The sequence below is a fragment of the Dufourea novaeangliae genome, unplaced genomic scaffold (genome assembly GCF_001272555.1).
Source record: "Dufourea novaeangliae isolate 0120121106 unplaced genomic scaffold, ASM127255v1 scaffold101, whole genome shotgun sequence".
NCBI classification, from domain to species: Eukaryota; Metazoa; Arthropoda; class Insecta; order Hymenoptera; family Halictidae; genus Dufourea; species Dufourea novaeangliae.
Window position 1 is genome coordinate 3,461,932 of NW_015373989.1, and position 25,580 is coordinate 3,487,511.

Genomic DNA, 25,580 nt, shown 5'->3' on the forward strand with positions numbered 1-25,580 from the left:
ATCATCGAGGGAGACGAGATGCTCGCGCGAAATAGGAACGCTCCCCTTCTGGTATCTGTGTCTTCTTGTACACGTCTTACGCCACCCCCCTACAATTTTCTCAACGATGGCAATGATCCATCCGCCGGATAGGATTCGATTTCGCTTAGTAATTTCAAGAAGTCTGAATCGGTGATCTCGGATCCGTTGAACGCCCAAGGCTTAATCGACGTGCACAAAGGACAAGGTACAGATTTCGATCTGTATAGAAAACCACTTGAATTCCCCCATCTCCTCTGTAAAGATATTCGATGGAAACGTGGTAAGCCGGTTTTTTTTTCGTCCACGAGCGAAAATATCAGCCTGGAAAATCCTTGAGGGGGAGGCGGTGGAGAGTTTTCTTCCAATTTCTTCAATCCTCTTCTCGAGAGTATCGACTTGGCCAAGGATGCGTGGACGCCTGATCGGCATCCGAGCTATCCCTCACAACCGTTAAATCCTTGATCGGATCTCCGCGATCATGTATCACGGCATATCGCACGGTATCCTGCGGGAATTCTCGGGTTCTGGCCCTCCCCCTCCCCGCCCCTGGTCTCGTCGTTGCATTGATCCTTGGTATATCCCCCCCTCCCCTCTTCTTGCCTCGCTCTAGCCGTATATACTTACCCCTTCCGCGCCCTCCCTCTTACCGCCTTTTACGTCTCTGTTTTTCTCATTCACACCCTGGCCGTGGCTCTTTGGTACTTTTTTCTCGCGTTCTTTTTTCCTTTTTTTTCTAGCCTCTGTTCCTTTCCTTTTTTAAACTGGTGAATGCAGGTCTTTCCCCCACCTTATTTGGTTCGAATACACGATTTCCTTCGCGACCCATTCTTCAATCTTTTTGCCTGTATTTCCTCTTCTTATGTGGCAGGTTCTATTTCCCGTATCTACCGAGATTTTATCTCGGTGTTACTATTTTTTCAAACTACCCTTTCAAAGATTATTTCCGGTTTGTTCCTTTGCATCTGAAACGCAGAAAGTTCTCCCGTACCCTAGGGTGTTTTTCTGTTTCCTCTTTGTATTTTACTGATCTTTTTGTACATTATTTTCTCACCAATCTTTTTTTATATATATCTGTATTGTTGTGGTCCTTTCGTATACTACAATCAGTTTTATTATTTGCGTAGGAGCAAAGCTCCGAAAAGTTTCGGAGAAAATCTCAGGGTGTGGATACACATGACGATTTCGAAGAAGATTCGGAAAATTTTTTTCCGGCGGCGCGTTCACCCATCTCTGTCCGGACTCCAACGAAAGTTGCTTAACTTCGGTGTGATCAAACAAGGAATCCCTCCATCCAGGGCCCTCGACGACTTCTCTGTAACTCTCCGTATCGCTGTTTGAACATCTTCCAGCGGCTCTCTCAGTGCCGTCGCCGGATTTTCCGCCGTATCTTTCCATTTCTGCCTCGCTTCACGCTACCCTCCTCCATTTTCACCACTGTCTCCCTCCCCGTAAATTATTCCCTCTTCCGCAACCTCCCGTACCTTTCCCACCCCTACCTACCCCCTCCCCCTCGCAGTGTCTCTACTCACCCTCTCTCCACCCCGATCGCGACGCCCACACGACCGACGTGACGTCACGCGACCAACACGTGGGCGAGCCCAAACATCAGCCCGTTTTGCTATTCCTGGGGCTGCTGCTGGTCTCCCCCTGGCAAAGAGTAGCACACAGAATCTCCACCGAAAGCAGCCCCGCTTTTTCTTCCGCGGCTGGTCCATTCATTTTTCGCCCTTTTGACACGGCTTCGACAATGGATTTTCAACAGAGGAGGGGCGTTCGTAAGTTTTGGCCCGGCCAGCTTTGCATAAATGCTCCGCGGCTCGTGTGCGTCACGCACCTAGGTAATCCCTCGCTTTAATAGACCTTCGGGCAGCCCATGTTTACGTTACTCGTCCGCTATACTTCGGATCGATTTCACTCGGAGCTACTACGATGGAAAATACGAGGAGAGGACGCCATGGAAACTGGTTCCGGAGAAGAGTGTCTGAAGTCATTGAAATTGACAGGGAGAATTGTGGAATATTGTTTCGTGGACGTTGGTTTAGAATCCTGACACTTCGCATCGTCATGTGGAACTGTCGAATTTCTGATCAGTTGTCGAGGTTCGATGATCATTCAGAGATCGAGTCTTTAGTGTTGCACGAATAGTTTTATCTGAGTGCTAAAAATGAGGACTAGTCTAGGAATTCTTACTGTTCTCATTTAATTATTTTTCTTCGAAGGCATCGATCAGGCAGTACCTTTTTTTCTTCTTCTTTGATTTTTAAACAATTCCATTCGCTGCCCGTTGCAGGGAAGCCCAACGCACCCAGTTACCGGTATTCCTTTTCCGATACCACGTGGAACAGTTCTTTGTGCATCGACCTTCGAGACCCACGACTGGGACAGACCCCTTCCACGGCTGGCTGTTTCATCGAAATTTAATCCGAAGACATTGCAATTTGACGGTCGAACGACCGGGGAGGGCCAGTTGGATTCGACGTCGCTTTTCACTAGGTTTCTTGCCCCGGCATTATCCGCTTGCTGGCGGCGACCATCGGAATTGAAATTACTTTGTTTACCGGGAGTTCTCGAGGAAATCAGGACCTAACTTGGTGACGCAACGAATTTTGTTGCATCCGAATCCGAAGCTCCTTTTTCCGCCCAGAACCTCCCCTGCATTTAGATTTCCATTCCTCCTCGAAGTTTCTTCCGAATGCATGAAACACGATACGCCTTGGAAGTCTTTTTAAACTTGAACCGTTAACGTTATTAACCCAACGTTATTAACGTTGGCCATATAATGCCGGCTATATTCGTCATCCTTTAGTTATTAAATTGTACAAGGTCTTAAATAGCGATAAAATATAATTTTTGATAAACACATTTTATAAAACTATAATTAGCGTGCAACAAGTCATTTTTTGTTATAAAATCCTGCATTCAAAGAGTGAACACAGTGAAGTAACTAAAGAGCGTATCGTGATTCCTGCAAGTCGATCATCTCGTAGTGCGTAATAGCAACTCTGCTGATGCTGCCGTAGCGAAAGGGGTTGAATCTCATCGAGAATTCCGGGTAATTCAGTTTTCCACGGAAGTTACGCCAGATTATCATCGTCCGAAAATCATTTTCTCCCGGTTCGCCGTCGTCTCGAATCCAGCCGCAACAAGGTCAGATTAAGGGCTTACAAAACGCATCCCCCACCCCCACGAAGTTACCGTCGGATTCTGGAACCGCGGACGGTATAATCAGACGCGTTACCGCCCACCCTTGTACCACCTGGGCTCCCGCATTCACGAACGTAAGCCGCCACGCGCACGCACACGGCCAACTGAGATGGTGCGCGCTAGCGTACACCGTTCGGTACAGTAGTGCAGCTATGCGTTTGGTGCATACGCGCGGTGATGCAGATGGCCAGGGCACCCGCTATGCGGAAATCGCGCTTATTAGGCACGCCGTCGACGTGCATTGTGCCACGGGATACCACCCCCTTTTTCGGTTAACGCGACGAATTACTCTACGACGATTATTAATCGTCCGAATTCGCTTCGTCGCGTTCACCTGAATGTACGGAAGATCGAGGAAATAGAACTGAGATAATCCGACTGATTCGGTGATGTACGACAGATAACTATAGGGGTCGAAACGAAATGAAAAACAAACATTAAAAACGTCTGCCATTCGATGGTTAATTTTCGAGTAAATCTCAGATTTTACCGATTTAGAATGCATTAAGTGTATTAAATCCAACTTACGGGAGAATTGAACGCTACAGTCCGTTCGATTCCCCATTAAATTTCGTACGTTATTCACACGAATGAATACATTTTGGTGTGAAATATTAAAGTTAAAACCACCAACCGAAATCTGCAGAGCATCGGGCGACACGATTGCACGATCCCAAGGCGGCACGAGAACCTGCCCTCCCCGCCAATTGATAAGCGTGAGCTGTGCAAGATAATCGCCATTTAAAAGCGATTTTATTCGGGTAAGAGAAGGATTAGCTCGACAATTATGCGGGAGCGTGTCAGCTCTCCGTGAATCTCTGTAACCCTCCCTACCCCCCCCCCCCCCCCCCCCCCCGTTTGTCACGGTGCGCGCGTGCGCGCGCGTGAGAGAGAAATCTGTGACCGGCTCGGTCAGAAACGGCGTTGTTGCTCCCATTCGTAGATGCACACAATACAATTTAGCGACTAGAGACAAATTAGTTTGTAGAATGTTTACCCGAGAGGTAAGTCCGTTACGCGCGCTCGCAGCAGCTCGCGAAACCACCATTTCTTATCCTCGACCACCCTATCTTTTTTAACGAGGATTTCCAGAGAGGCCGGAGCCGCGAGACGTCCAGCCGGATGATCCAGAGGCGGACGAGGAGAGACGGAATGCGAATGGATAAATTGTTCCCATCGGCCACGCTTTGGCCTCTCATCGAGCCTGCTCTGCCTTTGATTTACCACCCACACCCCAGTCCATTGACAGTCCCAACACCCACTCAACCACCCACCTACCTCCTGAACCCTGGTTCACGCTAAAATTCTATTAAACAGATTTTTAATTCGTTTTCAGGAGCGACGTGTGTACACGTTCAACGGAGAACGTTGTCCCCTACCCCCCTCCCTCCACTCGTAGATTAACACACCTTTGACCCATGTACCCCATCTTGACGTTACGACGCATCCTCCCCGTCCATGACACAGGAAAACGCTCTCCGTCGTTTAATATACTTAATACGACCCGGAGTAACGGGCCACGATATCGCCCCCGGGATCGCCGACGAATACGGCGGAGGTGCTCCTTTACCGTGACCCAGGAGTGTCTAATAAAAAAAAAAAAAAGAAACACTCCTGACGTCCCTGGTAACCGGAGGATTAACGCCTGATGTCGTTTGCAGGATCGTGGTGACTCGATGACACCCCGAGATTTCTGTGTCGTGCACCGTTATATCCTTCGTTCGTCTCGTTCGTCTTGCAAATTCGAACGTCCGTTTCCGGTGGGCTGGATCTTGGTTGAAAAGTAGAGTTGGGCAGAATTTTGTACGAGTGAAAAACTAGTGGTATCAAAGATCGTCATCTTGGGATTTAAACGGTTAATGTGGTTACAATTGTTTGCCAAGTTTCTAATATATGTGTTTTATTATTTCACTACTTTCCTGCTTTTACAATATTAAACTTCGTAAACATTAAACTCAGTTTTCTCGGTTTAGAAACTAGTGGAAGTAGAACAATTAAGAACTATAGCGACGAATTTTTCCAAAGGGCCACGAAAGCTTGCACCCTGAAGTCTCGATTTAATCAAGGGGTGTATATATCCTCGAATAAATTTCGTATCGCGAAACGATTGTCGAACAATCACAGTCACGGTCAGTGTAGAAGAGTTATCGGTCGGGTGTCCGTTGTAAATAGGCTGTTCCACTTAAGGTACATCGGTCCCTCATAAATTTCGTGATCTCTTCTATTTTTTTCTTTTTTTTTTTCGTTCACGTTGGAGGATCTCGCCAGATCCAGGATATACCGTTGGGCTGGGCGGCGAGAAGGTAGGGTCGGAGGTGGTAAGAATCCCGGGAGTGATTTATACGCGGTAAGTCGGTGTCATCTAACTTTTAAATTAAGACTCCGTGCACCGGGCTCCGTGCCCCCCAGCGGGCTGGGTCTGCGCGGTAACCGGCTCTATCCACTTGCTCTTCCGTCGCGTCTCTTCTCCTATTTATTACAACGGGGGCGTGTGAGCGTCGTTCAACAGAAAATACCCACGTTTATGGGATCGGATGGCAGCGCGGATGCGTGACGATATACCGCCTACCTTCGTCGAGCTTTAAACGCCCTTTGACTTTCACCAGGATCACCGCCAGCCCGTTTCGTTTCACGGTATCTCAACGTTTCTAACGGGCGTGTAACACTTTGTAGCGGCGTTCGGGGCTGATTATGCAAAGGATTCCCCTGCCTTTCGCGCGGAATACCGATTATATTATCGTCGTCCCTTTAAACTCGTACGAATGTTCTTCTCTCCTTTTCTGGCCGGGAGACGGTTTTCCTAAAATGGAACGACGCGTTTCGACAAAACGGATGGAACGCGGGAACTTCCGCTCCACGATCTATTTTCAAATTGATCCGAACTGTGTGGTGGTGGAATAAAAAGAGTCGACGAAAATATATAACAGTCGGTGAAATAATAATCCACCGTCAGCGCGTAGGAGGTGTTAATAGCTGAAACGAGTTATCAATTCATGCGTAATATTTCGTCTATTTCGGTCCCCGTTATCGAGACGGAAATTGTCGTTCGATCACGTAACGGATTAGTACGGGGCAGCGTCTCACGTGGCGATCGTATGGCCAATTTGCCAGTTTTACGACGCGTGATCCCTCATCTAATTTGCACGAACGAGACGGCACCTCCCCTGTCTCTCCTCTCCTGTGTCCACCGCTCTCCACACCCCCAGAATCGAGACCCAGATCGAATTCTCGAGCCGGGGCGAGAATCATAAACGAAAACGGCGACTTACTTCTTGCGCGTAGCAAGAACACCAAGACACTGCCTGCAAACATTTTGCGATTTACCATTAGTATAAACAGTGTTCGATTGTTCCATATATAGTGCAGTTTTTTATCATAGCAGTGACCGTTTTCTGTTTTTTACTACTACTACTAACCCCCCTCAAAACCCTCTGTTTTGCATCGAACCGAGCATATAGCATATATAGATGATCCCCAGTGTTTACGAACGAATTACCACCAACCAACCCACCTCAGAGTTCTGTGTATACAAAAGTAGCGGAAACTGTTTATTCCGAGCGATGTGTTCCATGTTATACAACTACTTATTAACTCGCACGTTTTTGGTAACGTTCGCGCGGCGTGTTTCGATTACTCGCGAAACGGAAATGCCGCGTTTACGACGCAGACGGTGACAACGATGCAGTTTTTCGCGTTACGCGGAAGCTGTTAAAACACTTAACAGCCACGGAATGAATATCTTCTTTTTTTTCTTGTGTAATCATAGCGATAAGAGAAACAACCCTCCGTGCACATAATCAATGGAACATGTGTGACTTAAAGAGAGATCGCCTTTTAGGGGAAAAACCGCCGTCCATGGTGGTGACTTCCAGGAGCTTGAGGGAGAAGCCCGGGGACAGAATGAATCGTCAGTTTCTCGCGGTACCTACTAATTTTCCAATAAGGCAGTTCGTTTTTCCGCTATATATATATACATAGATATATATGAACCGATCGCATACATACATATATATCTACCTAAATATATATATATATATATTATATGTATATCTCTGCGTATGCGTGTGCATGTGTGTGTACGTCATCTGCCGACCGGTCGCGATTCCAAACCGCGCGTATCGAGAGAAAAAGAACCGTTTATGGTTCCGTGGTTTCGGAAAAAAATCGAGAAGGTTCGTTTCTTTTTTTCCACGACCTCGGCCATCCCCCATTTTTTTCCTCCGTGAATTCAATTCGCCATCGGGCTTTTTCGGGTTGGCCTAATGACGCCGCGAAAACGAGCGAACGATTGGGAAAGAGAACACGTGTGCGCTCGGACCGCCACGTGGCGCGCGTCCCGACGGTCATTTTCGCGAAATGTCCTTCGTTTCTTTTCGAACAGTTCCCCCCCCCCCGAACCGTTTTCTCAATTTCTCTCGTTCTTGCTCCCGTCGAGGATTTGAATTTTGGAAATTGCGGCGAACTGTATTACCTGATGATTTTTCTGCGCATGGTAGTTTAATGATTTTTTAATCGCCCCTCCCACCTTCCCTCTACCCGGGTTTTATTTGAAATGTTTTCACCGAAATCACCATTCGTTTCCCCGTTCCCACGCGTTAGTTTCCGATTCGCGAAAGTGTCCGTTGGACGCGGCATGTATATTGACCGCGAGATGCGATCGGTCGGCAGAGCTGTAACAGAATTTTATTTGTTCTACTTTGGACGGCTACGAATCGTGCACAGGTATACCATATATCGTTTTACACCTCACTCACGCCCACGTATACACGTATCGCTTACTAAGGATACTCAAACCCTGCATTCCTACAAAATTCCGTCGCCTCGATGTTCGTCTCGATGATACGCGGACGTAAACACGCCCACCTCTCCTCCCGAAGCGATACGTCTCGCTGGAGGGCTTCCATCCGCGAACGGTCTCCCACTTGATAACCCCCGAAAATTCTACGAATTCTTGCACGCTTGGCCATCTCGACGATTCTATCAATCGCGAAGGACCGATCCACGATCTCTAAACAAAGCGTGATAATCGCTAAGCGTGCAGAATTCAACGATTCTTTCCCACGGCTATGGAGTCGGGACACATTCCGCGAAATGGTGTTTCCACGCGTGACGATTCGGAGTGAACCGTTCTGGAATTCGGGAATCTCATCGCGCCGGTTGTCTTTCGAGAGGTGGCATCGCTATTGTGCACGCACACATACGTACACACACATACAACACACACAAACCCCCTTTTCCCTCCTGCACATCGACGCCGCGTGTCACGTGGTGGTACAGCGTTCTGGCAGCCGTTTGATAGGAATCTGGACACACGGCTACTGGTTCGCTCGAGCAGCACCGTTTCCACAGACAGACACACACACACACACACACACACATTTTCCCACGAGGGTGAAGCCTGCACCGCTGTCTTAGCCCGTTTCTGAACAGGGATACCGCTGTACAGTGAATCCTCGACGAGCGTTCAAAGGCTCCTCGGCATTGAGTGTTCAGACGTCATCCCCACTACTGGAAGGGAATTCCTGTAGGCCCCAAGCGCCCAATGGAAGGGCGAGGGGGTCCTGTGAAACCAGTCAAGCGTCCAGTGGTGGGGATGACGTCTGAACACTCACAAGGAAGGACCCACATTGTACGACTTTGATTTCACCAGAGTTTTGTAAGATTATAATATACAGGTTCCTAATTATATATGTGAAATATTAGGTGTAGACACTGGATAATTTTAAAGATATTAATAATTAAATTTACATACCTTCAAGATGTACTATGAATGTAAGTGAAAATTACTTATCGGAGGTCCTGGGATCGATTCCTGTTCACCGAAATATTTTTGCTCTGCATTGCCATCGCAACTTCGATAATTTATATTCATAGTATACCTTGAAGGTTCGTAACTTTAATTGTTTATATCTTTAAAGTTACCGAGTGTCAACACTTAATAGTTCACGTGTATCATTCGGAACCTGTATACCATCATCTTTTAAAACCCTGTTGATATTGAAATCAGACAGTTTGGGTCCTTCCGTTTTCAGTGTCCAGGAGTCTCCGAACATTTATCGTTAATTTACTGTACCTACACTGAACGCACGTATACATTTTTTGAGGGATGATTCACCAGGGTGGGTGAAGAGTGGACGTGGTAGGAATATCGATAGGTTCGGAGGGTCGCTGGAAAGCGACAAGAAAGTATCACCAGGTGGAAAATCTTCTAGGGACTGAAACTACACGGAAATTGTGGCGTTAGGTACACTCTCGGGTTCAGTCGTACCACACGTTAGTTTGTACACGGCGGAGAATCCGAAATATCGCGAACGGTGTTCGAGAGGGTAGTAAATTTATTAGCGTTAGACCCGATGATAGCAGCGTGTAAAGGATTGCCACGGTTTAGATAGCTAGTTCAACCGGGAGAGGAGACGGAAAGCGCAAAAACGTATTTTGGATCTACTGTAGGGAAGGGGTACTACCACCATACGGGCGGTCCGATGTCAATGTCCGGGATTGGACGTAGGCAGAACGGACCCCACAACGGGCACCACAACACGGGCGCGATGACCATCGAATATAACGGTCATCATCCACCGCGAGAGCCGCGAAAAGAGGAGAGCACGCTCGTCAGACGGAGTTTCCGAAGGAGCGGCGACGAGTGGCGCGCCGACAGTCGGAGGTGCGTGTTTGTGAGAAAAAGAAAATTAGCGTGATCTCGCGTGCCGTTTTTGCGTTTTTTCGTCTTTCAGTTTCACCATTTTTTTTTGTTCTCTGTCTCTCTCTCTCTGTATCTGTTCCAGTTTCATCGTTTCGTTACGATCTCGGTCACGTGGGTTTTCTTTTCTCTTGTTTTTTTTTCGCGTTCGGTCATCCCCGTAGACATATAAGAATAGACTGTGCATCTCTTTGAAAACAGGCGTCTCAAATTTAGAAATAGGTAGATAGTTTTTTGAGGACTTGACATTTCTTTTTAAATCTAAGTGGCTGGGAGTGAGGTTCTGGGGGTTTAGGTTTTGAATGGTTGATGCAGGTATATTAGAAAGAGATAGCAAGTCCTTCGAAAGCAATCCGTCTCTTTCTAAAGATGGGACGCCGGCCTGGACTGACGTGTAGTCTATACATTCTATGTCTATGGTCATTCCTAGATCGCTAGCGCCCCTGGCGATACCTGGATGCAAAATTTCTTCTCGCGTCTCGACATCGATCACGCGATGACAATATTTTTTACCACACGGGTACAGAACAATCGACGCAAACGCGTGTACTCCCGCCTCGCCATTTTCTGGCGAACTCGGGATCGAGATCCGATACGTGGCTTTACCAGGTGCCTCCTCCTTCGTGCGTGATCGTGATACAAGGAGGAGGACGAACAACCGACGACAAGGAAATGGGTTACATTTACCTTACCGACGATCAGTTCACCGACACGATTTCAACGACACCGAGTTTCGTTGATGATATTTACTCATCGACACGTTTGGATCACCGACAATCATTTTATCGATAGCGACTTCTAGTGCGTATAATGATTCACACAACAACCAGTGTTAATCACGTATCCAACATCCCACTAAACGCAAGGCACACACGCGATGTTCTCTGGGGTCCGACAAAGAAACTTTTCTCCTGTTTCTTTTTCTTTTAAATATTAACCCTTTGATGTCGGATGACGTAGGAGTACGTCTTTTCAAAAACAAAACCTGAGAGCGATTGACGTAGTGTGTACGTCTTTTTTTAAATAAGAAATAGAATAATAAAATATAGGAAAAAAAATCGCTTTTTCTATATGCAAAGTTTGAAAAGTAAAAGTTAAGTGCTAGTTCCTAGATTTTATGAGTACACCTGAAATTATATACTTGCAACATAAGAAATGTTAACAACTACCTTGTGTTCAATGGGATATTGGCTGCGTGATTAACACTGTGTCGTGTGTGGTGGGCTGTTGGGTGCCTGGTTAACACTGGAAGCAGGTATTGCATCGCTATCCTTTTTATAGAAGGCAATGAATACGGAGATAATTATACATCGCCGGTGCTAACGTATAGCGATAACTATACACGTGTATCCATATATTGTCAGTGGTTGGATACAAATAACAATCATTATACCCACCAGTACTCGACATCGATAAATAATCATTGTCGATGAAACGATTGTCGGTGATCTAAACGTGTACGACGAGTAAACATTATCGGCGAAATTCGATGTCGATGAAATCGTGTCGGTGAAATAATTGCCGATGAAATGATTGTCGGTGAGGCGAAGGTAACCCTAAGGAAACACGGTACAGGTCACATACGCGCACACGTACACCAGTCGATGGCACACCCTCCGTGACCCCCCTGGGTTAGGTACTCACGTTTATGACACAAGTGAAATTTCGCTGTCCAATATCTCCAAAACTTAGTGACTGTTATTAAAAAAATAACGTTTAACATTCAACTTTAAAAACTATTGGATCATTTAGTAAAGACCCTGGCAAGTATCCCGGAATTTTATCAGATTTTTTGAAAGCCTATAAGATACAAAAATTTGGGCCCAGACATAATAAAAGACCCAGGTGGAAGTCACGGAGACACTGAAAATAAGGGGGGTCACGGACGGTTAATTACCATACATGTACCACCGTACTCACACACAGGCAACACACAGTAGTCTCGTCTCGTATCTCTGTGTATGTGGCGTGTCCATCAGGTTCACGGAGAGGAGGGGGAAAAAGACAGTGCGATTTGACGGTGGGACCAATGTCGGCGGCCCTCACGAGGATTGGTCTTGGGAGGCCGATCGGCAGGGTAGCCAAGACAGCGCGACCAAAGACTCCGGGATAGACACCTCTAGCACCTTCACGAGCAGTGAAGACAGCAACAGGGGCGACCTGCCCAAGGTACGGGGCCCGTACTACTCGACGTTGCATAAATAACTTGCTCGAGGGCCGCTTGTCTTGATCGCGGAAGGATTGAAATAACAAATAAAGTTTTCTCCTGGGCCGGGCTCGGGTCTGTTCGCGCGAGTCCGTGCTCCAACGACCAGGCGCGGTCGGCTTCGTTTAGACACCTTAGGAAATTTGTCGATGTGGATCGAGTAAAAGGGGTCTCTGTAACGCGCGACGAGCGTACATTCGTGCTAGCGTCGAGGAAAGAAAACCGTGTGAAACACGCTTTTTTTGTCACCGCTTGTCTCTCTGTCGCGTCGTCGGGCCAATGTTTGCGCAGGCGCTAGACCGTGTCGGATCTGTCGTCCAAAGTGGAATACGGTTTATTCTTCCTTCGTTTCCTTGCTTTCTATGGCTTTTTTAGTGGAGAGTGAGGATAATATATATATTACATAACGAGGAGTTTTGTACCCCTTGGCCTTGTTTAGTGCCTGATGGTTTTAATTGCAACCTAGAGATGTAGTGTTTAGTTCACGACTTAACCCTTTCGTTGCTGTTCCCCATTTGGAATCCGAAGTTTATCCTTTTGTACACGTTCGTGTTTAGATCATTTAGACCACCGTAAAAGTGCTTTCGTTCGAAATAACGACTCGATCTATCTCGTTAACTCGTAGCAACGCGTAACGAAAGGGTTAAACGCTTTTGCAAACCGCGTCAAATGCCAGGCGAGCCGAAGTTTCGGGGAAGGGAAAACTGTGCGTCTACGTCCGCCTGTTTTGTTCCAAAAAACAATGACGGGACAGTTACGCCTACATATTACATCCATACACGCGAATTCGAGTTCGTGACCACCAAAGAAACCTCTTTTGCTCGATTTACCCCTAAAAACTTCGAGCTTGACACGGCTTTCGGTGCTTTGGATCCGTCTTTTCCCTCCCCCCCACATTGTTCATTGTTGTTGTGATTGTGCGTGCAAGCTCGCCACGGGTCACGTTTTTTGTCGAGTTCTTAACCACCGTCGTCGCACGCGGTCACGGAGCGCGCGGGAGCATTACTCGACGACACATCACTGCTCACAAACACACAGAGAAATGGGAATGCAGCGTTTCCGTTGGGTCACGAATAGATGATCGCACCTGAGTTTCGCATGAAATCTTGAGTCGTGTCTCACCAAACCGACCATGGTCCCGGGGACTTTGTGATCTTTCTAGCGACATAGACATTAGAGGACACTGTCATTGCTTTCTTCACTTGAAAACTCATTCTTTCTCTCTCTCTCTGTCATCATCAATCCTCTGTCATCTATTTCGCTACATATTCACATCAATAACAGCTTCCATGTTCTCTCCACGAAGCAACTTGGGCTCGTTTTATTCGTCGTTCCATTCACATTTTCGAATCCGTAAATTTCGTTTAGACTCGTTTCCAGTTCATTTGTTCATTGACTTTCATTCCACGATCATTCACGAGGCATCGATCTCTATCGTTCGTCGTCACGAAGCTTTTACCCACGATCGTCCACGTGTCCCTCTGTGGTTCGCAAGTGTATCTCGTAGCAGAGGATACTCGCAGCACGGGAGAGGGTGCACTCTCTCGTACACGCGGCACCACCACTCTAATCATCCCACCCACTCACCCGAACTCACATCACCACTGTTCATTCACCACACGATACATCTAGCGCGGTTGGGGACCCGGGACAATGTATCGTTTTCGCGTTTTATTAAACCAAAATGGGGGGTGTTTGCGACGTGTAGGGGCCGGCCGTGTGAGCAGTATTTAATCCAGTTTTGATGGGAGAACGTACTCTCGCTTGACCGGAGCTGCGGCCCCGTTTCGCATGGGACAAATTTACAAGCGATATTTCCACACGGAATTACGGGCGTCAGGGTTAATTGGGAATGTATTTCTTTCGTCGGGACGCAATTACTTCACGGCCAGACGCAACGGCGAAATAGCCGCGTGTGTCCATCTCGATCCATCCAGCCTCCTCTGATAGGCGGGAGCTCCGCTGACGAAAGAGATTCATCGCTCCGTGATAGAAATATCGTGCTTTTTCCAGCTCTCGATCGGTAGAATGGGAATAACGTATCCCCTTATTCCGAGCTTTGTGAATTCGGAAAATGGTAGTTTTAACCCTTACATAGTACCTTATAACTTTTCCGAATACCGTCCAAAAAGAGTGAAGATATTTACACTTTTTTAAAAAAATTTAATTATTCCTATCCAGTAAATGTATGTTCTACTATATACACTTATTTTATTGAAATAAGGTGGCATTACATGTGTTAAAATTATATTTAAAAAAAAAGAATGCCGATATATCGGTTGAAGGTATTTTTCGGACAACCCACAAAGCCGATATATCGGCTCTGAGGTACTAAAAGGGTTAAATACAGAGCTTACGAGGAAACATTTCTATGGCCGCTAAGAATACGGTTGAAATTGATTTATCAATTTAACTACAATTTAATCGGTTCATTACTACTAAAAATATTATACACAGGCCATAATAAGTGGTCAAAAATAATATGTAAGGAATTTCATGACAGTTTCATTACAAAAATAATAAGTAAACAAATTTTCGTCAGACCTTCTCCGTTTTTCTATCCGTCGCCCGAAGGTATCAACGAAGGTACAATTTTAAAGAATAATTTGATATTTCCTCTCCTCGTGGGCTCTATAGAATAAGAAGGACCACCTGATACAAGCTCATGCTACCGATCGAGGCTAAACCATTCATAAAACGATTTACAAAAACAACGGGAAGAAAGGTACCCGTCGACGATTTCGTAACCGGAGCAACCATTCAGGATCATCGCGTGAAAACTGAGCGCGTTCGCGGAAACAGTCGGGCATCATCGGCCGTCATTGTTCTTCGGGGGAGCGCGCGCGGGTAGCTTCCCATTCGGACGGCAGTTTTCCGATAGCTGCCCACTCCTCGGTTATATATTTGTCAATTTGCTGGCGTTGGAATGGCCGATGTGCCCGACCACGGTTCGATTATTCGTTATTGTTATTATACGACGACCCCGTAAATCGGCTTCGAATTTCCGATCCGCGAGCCCCATTCTTCCGCGGCCCTTCTCTGCCCCCTCTCCCTTCAACCCTTTCCGCGTCTGTCTGTATGTCTGTCTGTCTGTTCGTGAAACCGCTCGAACGGAACGGGGCAGTTATCCGCGAAATACTTTTATCGTTATACAATTAATCGTTCGTTCCTGGATGAACTCGAGAAACTGAACTCGAGTCTTTGGGAACGTGAATTGCTCCCTGAAGAAATCGTTGACGATTCCTTAAAAATGATAGGCGAAGCGATTCTGCGGTTTCTCCGCGGATACTGGGATTATAACGTCGAAGGAAGAAGGGAAACTGTAGTCGATTCGGACCGAGATTTTGATAGCGGAGAACGCGCTTGGTCCCGCGGAACGTCCCACCGGGGTGTCGTCGTGGAAATTTCATGGCTCTACGCCCCGAAGGTCATTATTTCCGGTTTCATAAGATTTTGGACTCCTTCACAAGGATAATGGGGAAGCTCTGAAGGCTTTACAACCTAGCGATGATTTTAGTATTCGCGAATACTTCTATACTTTGTAGTGTTTATGAGGTTTTCTGGTTATCATGTGGACTTTTAATTACTCACGATATTGTGACTAAAGTGATATAGTAGGCCGTCTATTGTAGTGGATAGATGCAATTCGCGGATTAACTAAACGCACATATATTTTCGACTGTTTATGACTTAAAAAATAAAATAACGTATGTCTGGCTACGTGTAGCCTTTTTCACTGTGGCAGCCAACATGTTAACCCTTTCATTCCCATTGCTGCCATATGGCTACGTATTCTAAATTATGAAATAAAATATTAAAATCATGTATTTTTTCATATCTGTGAGTATATAATAGTTTTTCCTGGTCTTGCATCGATGGTATGGCACAAACATGAATGTGCATTTAAAAGCTCATCGGTAAAACAATACATTATTGGCCCTTTCTGTAATTCATTCGATGGAATTCAAATGTTGAACATTGTCACAAATACAATAGAAGCTTAAACGTAAAAAAAATCGGGTTTTATTAGGAATAATAACATTATAACGAGAATTAGTACCTCTAACTGTGATGAAAAAAAAATATATTTGTCCAAGAAAATATTTCTTTGGTAATTTTTTAATGATTTGGGAATGAAAGGGTTAAGGGTGATTCTGACGAGGTAAACGAAGGAAGGTGTAATGCAATCAGCCCAGCTGGATGACCGAGTTTACGAGTCTCCTTTGCCCGCGAACGGGAGGGTTGAAAATATCTCTCGATCGTTCTCCTTTAGTTTCTACAATTACCTTCGCGTCTCGATCTCGCCGGAGATCCCCCCCATTGCAACAGGAACGAACGATTAACCGGCGTGGCTCTCGAAATCGCGTGCACGCTCGCGTCCGACCGATCATCGTTCGATAAATGGAAAGAAGACAGGAAGCTCGCGCACTGGAGTCGTATAGAGGGTCGAGAGGGGTTGGGACGGGCGGGCCGTGTTCCAATTATGCGAGGTAAATAAGCAAGATTAAATTCGTGGTCCGAGCAAACGGACGGCGATCGAGCAATTTATCTGCCGACGGATCGTCTTATGTACTCCTTCGACGAAATCAAGATCGACCCCTCTTCCGGCGGCGGGGTGGCTGCGATTAAACGTAATATTCCATCCACGGAGAAAGAGGGGAGAAGAAAAAAGGGAATGATTTAGAGGGAAAGTTTCCCATTGACGGACATGATCAGTCAAGGGCCGGGCCCGGGTGAAATTGCGGCAACGATCGAGAACAAACGTCCACGCGATCGCAGGAAATTAAAACCTGCGTATTTTTTCGGCCACGCGGGTGTAATACGCGCTACGATCATCACGATGTTGAATGAACGTGATTGACTGTGGTGACGTCGTAATACACGCAAACGATCGTACATGAAGGGCCTGATCTTGGATAGTTCCTTGTCGTCAATAGAAAAAAATCTTATAACAATTTCCATATCGTATAATCTAGCGATACGTGAATATACACTGCGTGGCATAATTATAAAACCACCCTAAAATTTTGCAATTCTTATTGTATTGTGGTTAAAATAAAAACGACCCAAGTACGCCATGTCTGAAATCCTGTTGAGAAATAATGATTCCACAGAAAAGAATAGATTATATTTCCTAAAAAATAAAATGGTTCGTTTTTATTTTAACCACAATACGTAAGGACTGAAAATTTTAGGGTGGTTTTATAGTTATGCCACGCAGTGTATATTTCCTTGATTCGATTTTAACACAGACCGAGTTTAATTCAAGGAACAGGTGATGCAATAGTTTATCGAACAGTGACCGAGGGTTGAATAAATATCAATGGATCGATGATCCAGAAATTCGAGAAGTCATTTTTCAATATTTTCGCCTATTCACGCGGTCGATAAAACAGTAGGATCGATTCCTTTGCGAAACCGACTGAGATCCTGTAGGGCACCCGAGAGGCATACCGATTTCGTGGAACCGATCCGAAATGTCCAATTAAAAGGTCCGAAAGGATGCTAGGCTGTTGAGAGAGAGGGGAGGCGTACCTGTTTCATAATTAATCGAATTGGAACACGGCCAAAGGATATCCGAAGCTGCGGGGTCGTCGACGACCTCGTTAGCCGCCCGTCGATCGGTTTCGCGATGTCTTTCGATAAATCCGCGGCTTCATCTCGCCGTCCCCTCTTCCCCCTCACCCTCCAGAAAACGAATATCGGATGTAATTGGCTGCGCTACGGGAACAGGCCTGTTGGAGGGAGAGGAAAAAAAACAGCGTCTCGAGTGAATACGTATCCGAGAATTCAATCAAAAACTACAGAAAAAATAATGGGCGAAGGGAGGGCGGGAAGTTATGAGCGAAACGTCGGTTTAAGTTTCGCGAACGGTTGGGGGGTAAAGGAGAGACGTTTCCTGGCAGGTCCGTTTACTTCGAATTTAACGAGAGTTCTTGGACGGGAGGAACTTCGTAGCGGGTATTTAACTTCGTTACGGAAATATTTAATTACAACTATTTCATCCTGGAAACGGGGAGGGGATCCAGTGGAACGGAAAACAGGGGGGGGATTCATAATACGAACATCTTTTGAATCTCTTAATTAGAACAAATCGGGAAAGAATGTCGCGGGGTCGGGCTGGGACAACAAAACGATTACGAGGGTTCCCCTGGCAGCCAATTATATCGAACTTACGGGGGGATATACCGTCGCGGAGGAGGGATAAAAACCATCGATACCGTTATCACGGAGTTTAATTAGGAAACAGGGAGGCCAGAACGCGAGTGAATAGGAAAAATGTAAAGAGAAGTTTTCGACAATAGGAGATCGATTTCTCGCGGCAGTTTACCAACGTCTGCCTGGGAATCGATATATTAGTGCCCGAAAAACGAACGAATCCCGCTTCGGATCGACACACACGATCGACTGAAGTAAATCGAAAGGAGGCGACCCCTCTCCCTAAAGTAGATCCACCAGATGATGAGATCGAGTCGCCTGTTCGACAGAGAAACTTCACTTCCACGGTTCTGTTTTCTCTCTTTTTTTTTGTACCTTTCTGTGTTACGCAAAGCTGACTGTGAATCACCGCGACTGGTTGCATGTCTGGAAAAAAAAACACCACCGGGAAAACCTCGGACATCGAGCGTTCGGGGGGGACTGATGATTGTCGCTTTACTGCTCGTTGTAGTTACTCGTCGAGAGCATGTTTTTTTCTCTGTAGAGCATGGGATTTTTAGCGACTGTGTTTGTTTCACGATCTTTAGAACACGCGTTAGTTGTTTTAGACGGCTTTCCCCTTTGTGTCGAGCTTGATCGTTTTTACCCATACTCTCCACCACTAGATACTCGTAGATTCACGTAGCAACGAAACGCTTTCTTCGTCTGGAGGGTATTCGAACGAGGAAATTTTCTGTTACATCGAGTCCTATCTCGCATCTACAGGTTAAATTAATCGACTCTGTTGAATCGTTCGAGTGTCCTCCGTTACGCTCATCACACCGCCAGGAAAACCATCATTCTCTTCAGCTCTCTCTCTCTCTCTTCGTCAGAATTCCCCGTGAGAAAAATATCTTGCAAGTTGGCCAACGACCACGACATAGGTGCATTCGATTCGTTCGTAATTTGTAGATAAAATGATCCCCAAGCGCAGGATATTTTTCCACGGGATTGTCAGCTTCGAATTCATCAATGTCTATGTCACGAAATCACTTCTCGTAGCGATCAAGAAACCTGCTCCGCGACCGATATTTCGAAACCGATCGTCTTCGATTCGTTTCGCTTTCGAACGAATGCGTCGATGGGTCGGTCTCCAAATGTCGACCGCGTAACACCGCGTTCTCCCACGCCACCACCACCACCAAACCACCCACCTACTACCACCCACCCAACTTTTTCATTTCACAACGCGACGCTCTCTGATTGTGTGTGAACGTAAGAGCAAAAGGAAAAAAACGAAATCCATTTCTCTCCGCGCTTCGTAGCATCCGTTACCCTGGCAAGTGAGCAGAGACGGCCAGAAGATCATTGGCCATATGGTGTTGCGAAAGCAGCCCGGCTCCGGAAGCAGTAGTAGTATACTCGGGCTGAAAGTCGTCGGCGGGAAGCTGTTGGAGGATGGCTCTATGGGCGCAGTCATCGAGAAGGTCAAGAAGGGTAGCACGGCCGATATAGAAGGTCAACTGAGACCCGGTAAGACGATAAATTTAACCCCCCGATTGCCTTAGGATTCACCTTCCCGCACTCCCATCTCCACCACCACCGTCACTTCTGAAGGAATCCCTTTTTTGGTTAGTCACCTACGACGCTTCGCCTACCTTGTAGTTGATAAGGTTCCCCAAAGTGTAACCGGGATGACCTATTACACAAACTTAACATACTTCCAGATACCGGTAGACTTCAAAGGAATAATCTTCTGATAACCAGTACTATTTGTTAAGACTTAAATATTTCTACGCACCGATCGAATCCCTTTTTGTCTCCTACAGTCCTGAAAAGTAATTACTTCCTTTCCATCGAAATTATCCTAGATCGGTACGGACCGAAGCACGTAGCCCACTCGACAGAGCACCTACCCGATTTCACAAAGCACAGTAAGGGGACGAAAAAAAAAAAAAGAAAAGAATACAAACGTTCCAGAAACGCTCGATCCAGGCCAATTCGGTGGCCCGCAAACACTCCCCAGATCACCTGGAGCAAGAATCACCGCGTCAGGAATATTTCCTCGGTCGCTCCGCAAAAGCGAAAACCGCTCTCCTATCCAGTCCACACACAAACACACACACCCGCGTCTCCCAGTTAACAGATTCCTGTCGCGCGGAGTAAATAAATCCCGCGTCAGACAGCCTTCCGTTGGTTTCCCTCGAGGCGATCCAATAGGAGAACCGACTGGACACTCGACGATTTCAGGTGACGAGGTGATCAAGTGGAACGGAAGGTCCCTCCAGGGCAAGAGCTTCCAAGAAGTTTACGACATCATCGCGGAGTCCAGGCAGGAGCCCCAAGTGGAGCTGGTGGTCTCGCGGAACTTGTCCTCGACGACGACGACGGGGCCAGGGACGATGCCCGGGGGTCCGGCGCCGATTGTGTCGAGGAGGATCGTCGCGCAGACCCAATGGAGACAAAAGCACCCGGAGACGATCCCCGGGCCGCAGCAACCGCATCACAAAGGTGACTATACGCTTCTCGCTAGGCGTTCAACTAACCCACCCCTTTCCACCCACCTCTGAAACTGTCTGTCCACCCCCGCCCCTCACCCCCTTCTCGGTTCGTTTCTTTTTCGATCTGTCCCACCCCTTTTACTCCTCTACGAACACGCTCTCAGGATTTCTTCTCGGTCGTTCTCTCTTCTTCTGTCTCTGTTCTTGCCCTCGATACCGCGCTGTAGTTCCGCGTCGTCCACGACGGAGATTAAAAAGGAGAAAAAAAGAACGATAGTTCGAAGCTGTCCCGAAGCGTAACGCCGCGCGCGCGCGTTATTTTTTTTTTTTTTTGGTAGACACGAGTAGAGCGAGAAGGTAGTCCCCGTGTTACTACACGCGGGGTTTGAGAGAACCACGATATAATATAGATGACTCTTAGGATGTGTGCTATGGGACTTGCTGTTGAACGAGTATCGTAGTTTTGTTTTGACAGAGGAGACGTGTATCGGCGGTGTTGATGCGCGTCTCTCCTATTGCGGGGGGTGGTTGTTGAACGGTGAAAGGGTATTTCTTTAAAGGTGTGTAAATCGTTCGACAACCGCTTCTTTATTTATCGTGACGTAGTATCACTTAGAATAGAGAACTTATTAGAGCTATATCATCCCTGTTTCATTGATAGAGAAGAGATATCCGCGATGTGACAGATTGTATTGAATTTAATCGGAACTGCCGTCGGAGACGAGTTAGAGTCTCTGTTTAATTTATAATTAGACCTAAGGTAGAGTTAAGCCGACTGAAAGCGACGCTATATTGTCACAGATTATATGCTTTTTCGTATTCCAGGTCTTAAGAAATGTATTCTATGGGGTAGGCCTCAAATTTCTTAAATCTCGAACCCCCGTACAATCGATGTTTTCCACCGCCCCCCCCACCCCTGTATTTGCCGTTTTGTCACGTCCCATATCCCCCAACCCCCGTTTTTGTCGTTCGATGATCTTTGGGAGACACACCGAGATCGGTGAACCGAAAAGATTCTCGATAATCGCAAAACAACGATATTACCGTAGTCGTGTGAACAGACGCGGAGGATCGACGGAATGTAACGGATCCGACGTGTGATAGACACGATAATAATTGTTATCCCGCTTTGTGTATACTGTCGATGTTACCGTAGAACGTAGAGTGTAGTGCCAATGCACCCACCCCTTGCCCCCTGCTGAAAAACCACCGCCGTTTTACGAACATAGTTTTATGGGAGCAACAACTTTGAGACAAGTGAGTCTCCGTGGTTGAACGTATTATACATTTTGCAATAATTCTGTGTCGTCTCGTAAATCATTCCTACCCCCGTTGGAAGGACCATGCTGTACACGAATCCTTTTTGGTACTTTTACGATCGTGCTTGTTCTTCTTTAGGCACTTCCATTGTTCAAGCATCAATTGGAAGCTGCATCATCATTGTAATATTTATTGAGTCATATATTTGTACGACGATTACAGGTGGTTATCGTATTGCTACTGGTAAAATAATTGTAGAAAATTATGTCCACATTCTTGGCCTGTATTTACTATAATATGTAGGAGGTAGAAGGAAACGTGCTACGGAACAGTATCTTTTTTTTTTGTAATAATTTGACATGTGTAACGACGACTATGACTTCAGGTCCTATACGAAGAGAGCACCTCAGTCCTGATATGTATATATGCACTCACACACGGTCCCATGCGTTACCCACTGTGCATCTACGCTAATTCTACCTGCGCTCGAATGGATCCGCGGGGACCGCGTTATTTTGACTTCGAGCAGCCCGAGAGAGTAACCCTCTAACCACCCGCACGTGAATTGTGATATCTCTCGAGGAATGGATATGTCTGCCTGTAAATTGTATTACACCCTGTGGCGAAGGGAAGTCACACGGGGTTTCAGGGAAGTCTAGCAGTGATTCGACACGGTTTATATAGAATTCCATCAGCGACCAGAAGCAGTTAACCATACAATGTTAAATAAATGGTTGTCATTCTCTCGAGATGTCAAATTGGCCGGTCGAATCGTTGTAAACCCTCTCTGAATCGTCGTTGATCATTGTCGTGTGCAGAAAATGTCACAGAGCAACAAGATTATTTCTCCCCCGCGTGTATACTATCTATTTCTGCACCCTTATAATCCCCCCGGCTCGAACATTGGACAGTAATACCTGCACAACTGTATTTGGAACCCCGAGATTCTTGCATTCGATCGAATGGTCGTCAGAAACCTTGTACAATACTTTATTCGAGTTCCTCCATTGGTTTGTTTGTTTTTTGAAACTGTGTGTGTCCCCCCACGATGTGTGTGCACCCCTGGCTCCACGATCAGTTCCGTCGAGTTTAGGCACTACCCCACGCCTCCACTCTTTATCGTAGTCCGTACACACACACACATACATACACATAACCGTCCGAAGATCCTGGATTACCAAATGGAATCTAAAGTTTATTCGGCACTCAACGATCACTTGCAGAGTTATACGACGCGAGGCGCGAGAAACCTTCGGTTTTAGTGACCTCGCCCGGCTCGCCGGATCTGCACGCTCAGGGACGTGCAAGGCATCTTCGACATCCAGCTGGGAACGCGAACGTCGGCGGTAGTCTGCAGGTGAAGGTGGGATTCGATCCTGTCGCGCTACAGTTGATCGTCACCCTGGTCTGCGCCGCCGGACTGATGCCCAGGAACAACGGTCAACCGAGGAATCCGTACGCGAAGATCTTCCTGCTTCCGGATAAAAGGTGAGCGTACCACGACACTCACACAGAGAGTATTCCAAATAACGTGAGCACTGTCAATATCTCGTATGTTTTTCAAGATAAAAAAAAAATTTGGGCATTTTGTGTATAGATTACGTTAAAATCTTCTAAAATGTGTTAATATTACGAATATGTTTTTGTTTTACCGAAATTTTACTTTAAACAGCACATGCAAACTTTTTTGCTTAATGACGAAAAACAGCAAAGGACCATTGAAATGTAATCTTCGCTTAAAACAAGCGATAGATCGACGTAGAATAATATTCCAGATAAACTAAACCTCAATTAAAAGTATCCGCTGGTGTTCGACCGCGAAAGGGTTAGTTTTCTTAATTCCACGAAATACCAAAGTCTCTTCCCTCGGTCGCGTTCTTTAAAAATAAAATCGTGTGACTCACCGTGAAATCGATAAAACCGTATCCCGCCCACAGATTTTACGAGCACCGAGCGCCAAGAAGTAGCCCGTGGCTTCAAAGCCCGGTGTATCAATTTAAAAGGGGATCGAGTGCAGCCGGGCGAGACCACGCGCGCGTTTTAACGCGTGTAAAAGGTGGTACACCCAAGTCTGCCCCCTTCCTTTCGACGATGTCGTCGAAGTTAAGGCTGTCCACCATTAAGATGAATCATTTCCCGAAGAGGCGAACACTGAGCCAAAAAAGATAGCTCCGTCGGAGTGTTGGCCGGGTTGCCAACAATTTCGGGCGATTTCCGCGAAACTTCGCCCTGTTTTATTTTCCGTCTCTTTCCCCAGGATACACACTGTCTCTGTGGTTTAATACTCAGGATCGATCGATCGGCGAGGATAGTAGTAGTATCGTTCTAATTTTGCCTCGTTATACAGTCACTTGGGACGATACGGTTTTTCTGACCGATTCAGTAATTTTATCGAATCCTTACTAGCCGAAAGCAGCATTCGCACATACCGTTGCGAGGAAACTCGGCATCCGCTAGGGGAAAAAGTGGTGTAGGGAATAACTTTCATTTCGGTATTGAATTAAATTTACCAAGGAGGCCCTTACCCCTACGTCGCTTATTCCCCTAACGGAAGTCCAGTTTTCTCGTCAGTGTACAAGGAAAAGTAAGCGTACAAGTGAGAATTGGATTTTTGATTCGGCAAAATTACTTTGTAAATTTTTCGATAAAATTTATTATATCGGAATGTTACCGCTTTTTCTGATATATTCTCTTGTGTACGCAGCGAGAAGTCGAAGAGACGGACGAAAACATTGGCGAACACGAACGACCCGCGATGGGATCAGACGTTCGTCTACAACGGTATCCGTGGTCCCGAATTGAGGAAACGCGCCCTCGAGATCACGGTCTGGGACTACAGGAATTACGACGCGAACGATTTCCTCGGCGAGACGATACTCGAGCTGGCGTCCGCGAGACTGGACGAGGAACCGGAATGGCATCCGTTGATCAACCACGGGGAACACTGGCATGTACATGGGTATGTAAGGCTGCTGTGGGAGGGAGCCGTTACGGGGACGGTAGCGTGTTTTATAGGGGTTGTTATTTCTCATTTCTTCATGGCTTTGGTATGAGACTCACACACATATACACACACGTACACACGCGATTACCGCTGTTTATGCAATCATATGTTTCTTTGCCTGTTTCTCGAGCAACCTTTAGAATTTTGAAAACATTAGAGATTTTGGTAATTGATCGAAACACACTGTCTCTGCGCTTGTTAGATCCGGCTGGATTTTGAAAAAAAAAAAGAAAAAACGCTGACTGATTTATCGGAACTCGCATAGAGCTTTTTTTCAGAGAGTGAGAGCAATAGCAAAAGGGAGAATAAGTGAGTGAATGAGAGAATAAAAGAGGGGCTAGTTACGTAATAGGCGCGCAATTCCGTGTTTCGCGCGTGAACAATTAAGCTCGGGGGAGAAGAGGAATCCGTCGACGCACGGGCTTTTGGAGAGATCTGATTCCGTACTTGATCGTTTAGTGGTCCTCCGCTTAGGTTTACCGGAACGTTTGGTTGGTCTGGGAGGGTAGGGGGATGGAGGGGGGGGGGGGATGGAGAGGGTTGTGG

The 25,580-nt window shown here is 46.4% G+C and overlaps 1 protein-coding gene across 1 annotated transcript in view; it reads left to right on the top strand.

Annotated features, from left to right (window-relative positions):
- LOC107187664 (regulating synaptic membrane exocytosis protein 2) overlaps positions 1-25,580 on the top strand; it is a 73,467-nt gene that overhangs the window by 23,238 nt on the left and 24,649 nt on the right. The window contains exons 6-13 of the mRNA XM_015575807.1: positions 9,676-9,889; positions 11,905-12,094; positions 19,595-19,802; positions 20,520-20,780; positions 21,572-21,619; positions 23,254-23,518; positions 24,735-24,993; positions 25,571-25,580. The exon at positions 25,571-25,580 is cut by the window's right edge and continues 166 nt beyond it. Coding sequence (XP_015431293.1) covers positions 9,676-9,889; positions 11,905-12,094; positions 19,595-19,802; positions 20,520-20,780; positions 21,572-21,619; positions 23,254-23,518; positions 24,735-24,993; positions 25,571-25,580 — 1,455 coding nt within the window. The remainder of the gene's footprint in view (positions 1-9,675; positions 9,890-11,904; positions 12,095-19,594; positions 19,803-20,519; positions 20,781-21,571; positions 21,620-23,253; positions 23,519-24,734; positions 24,994-25,570) is intronic.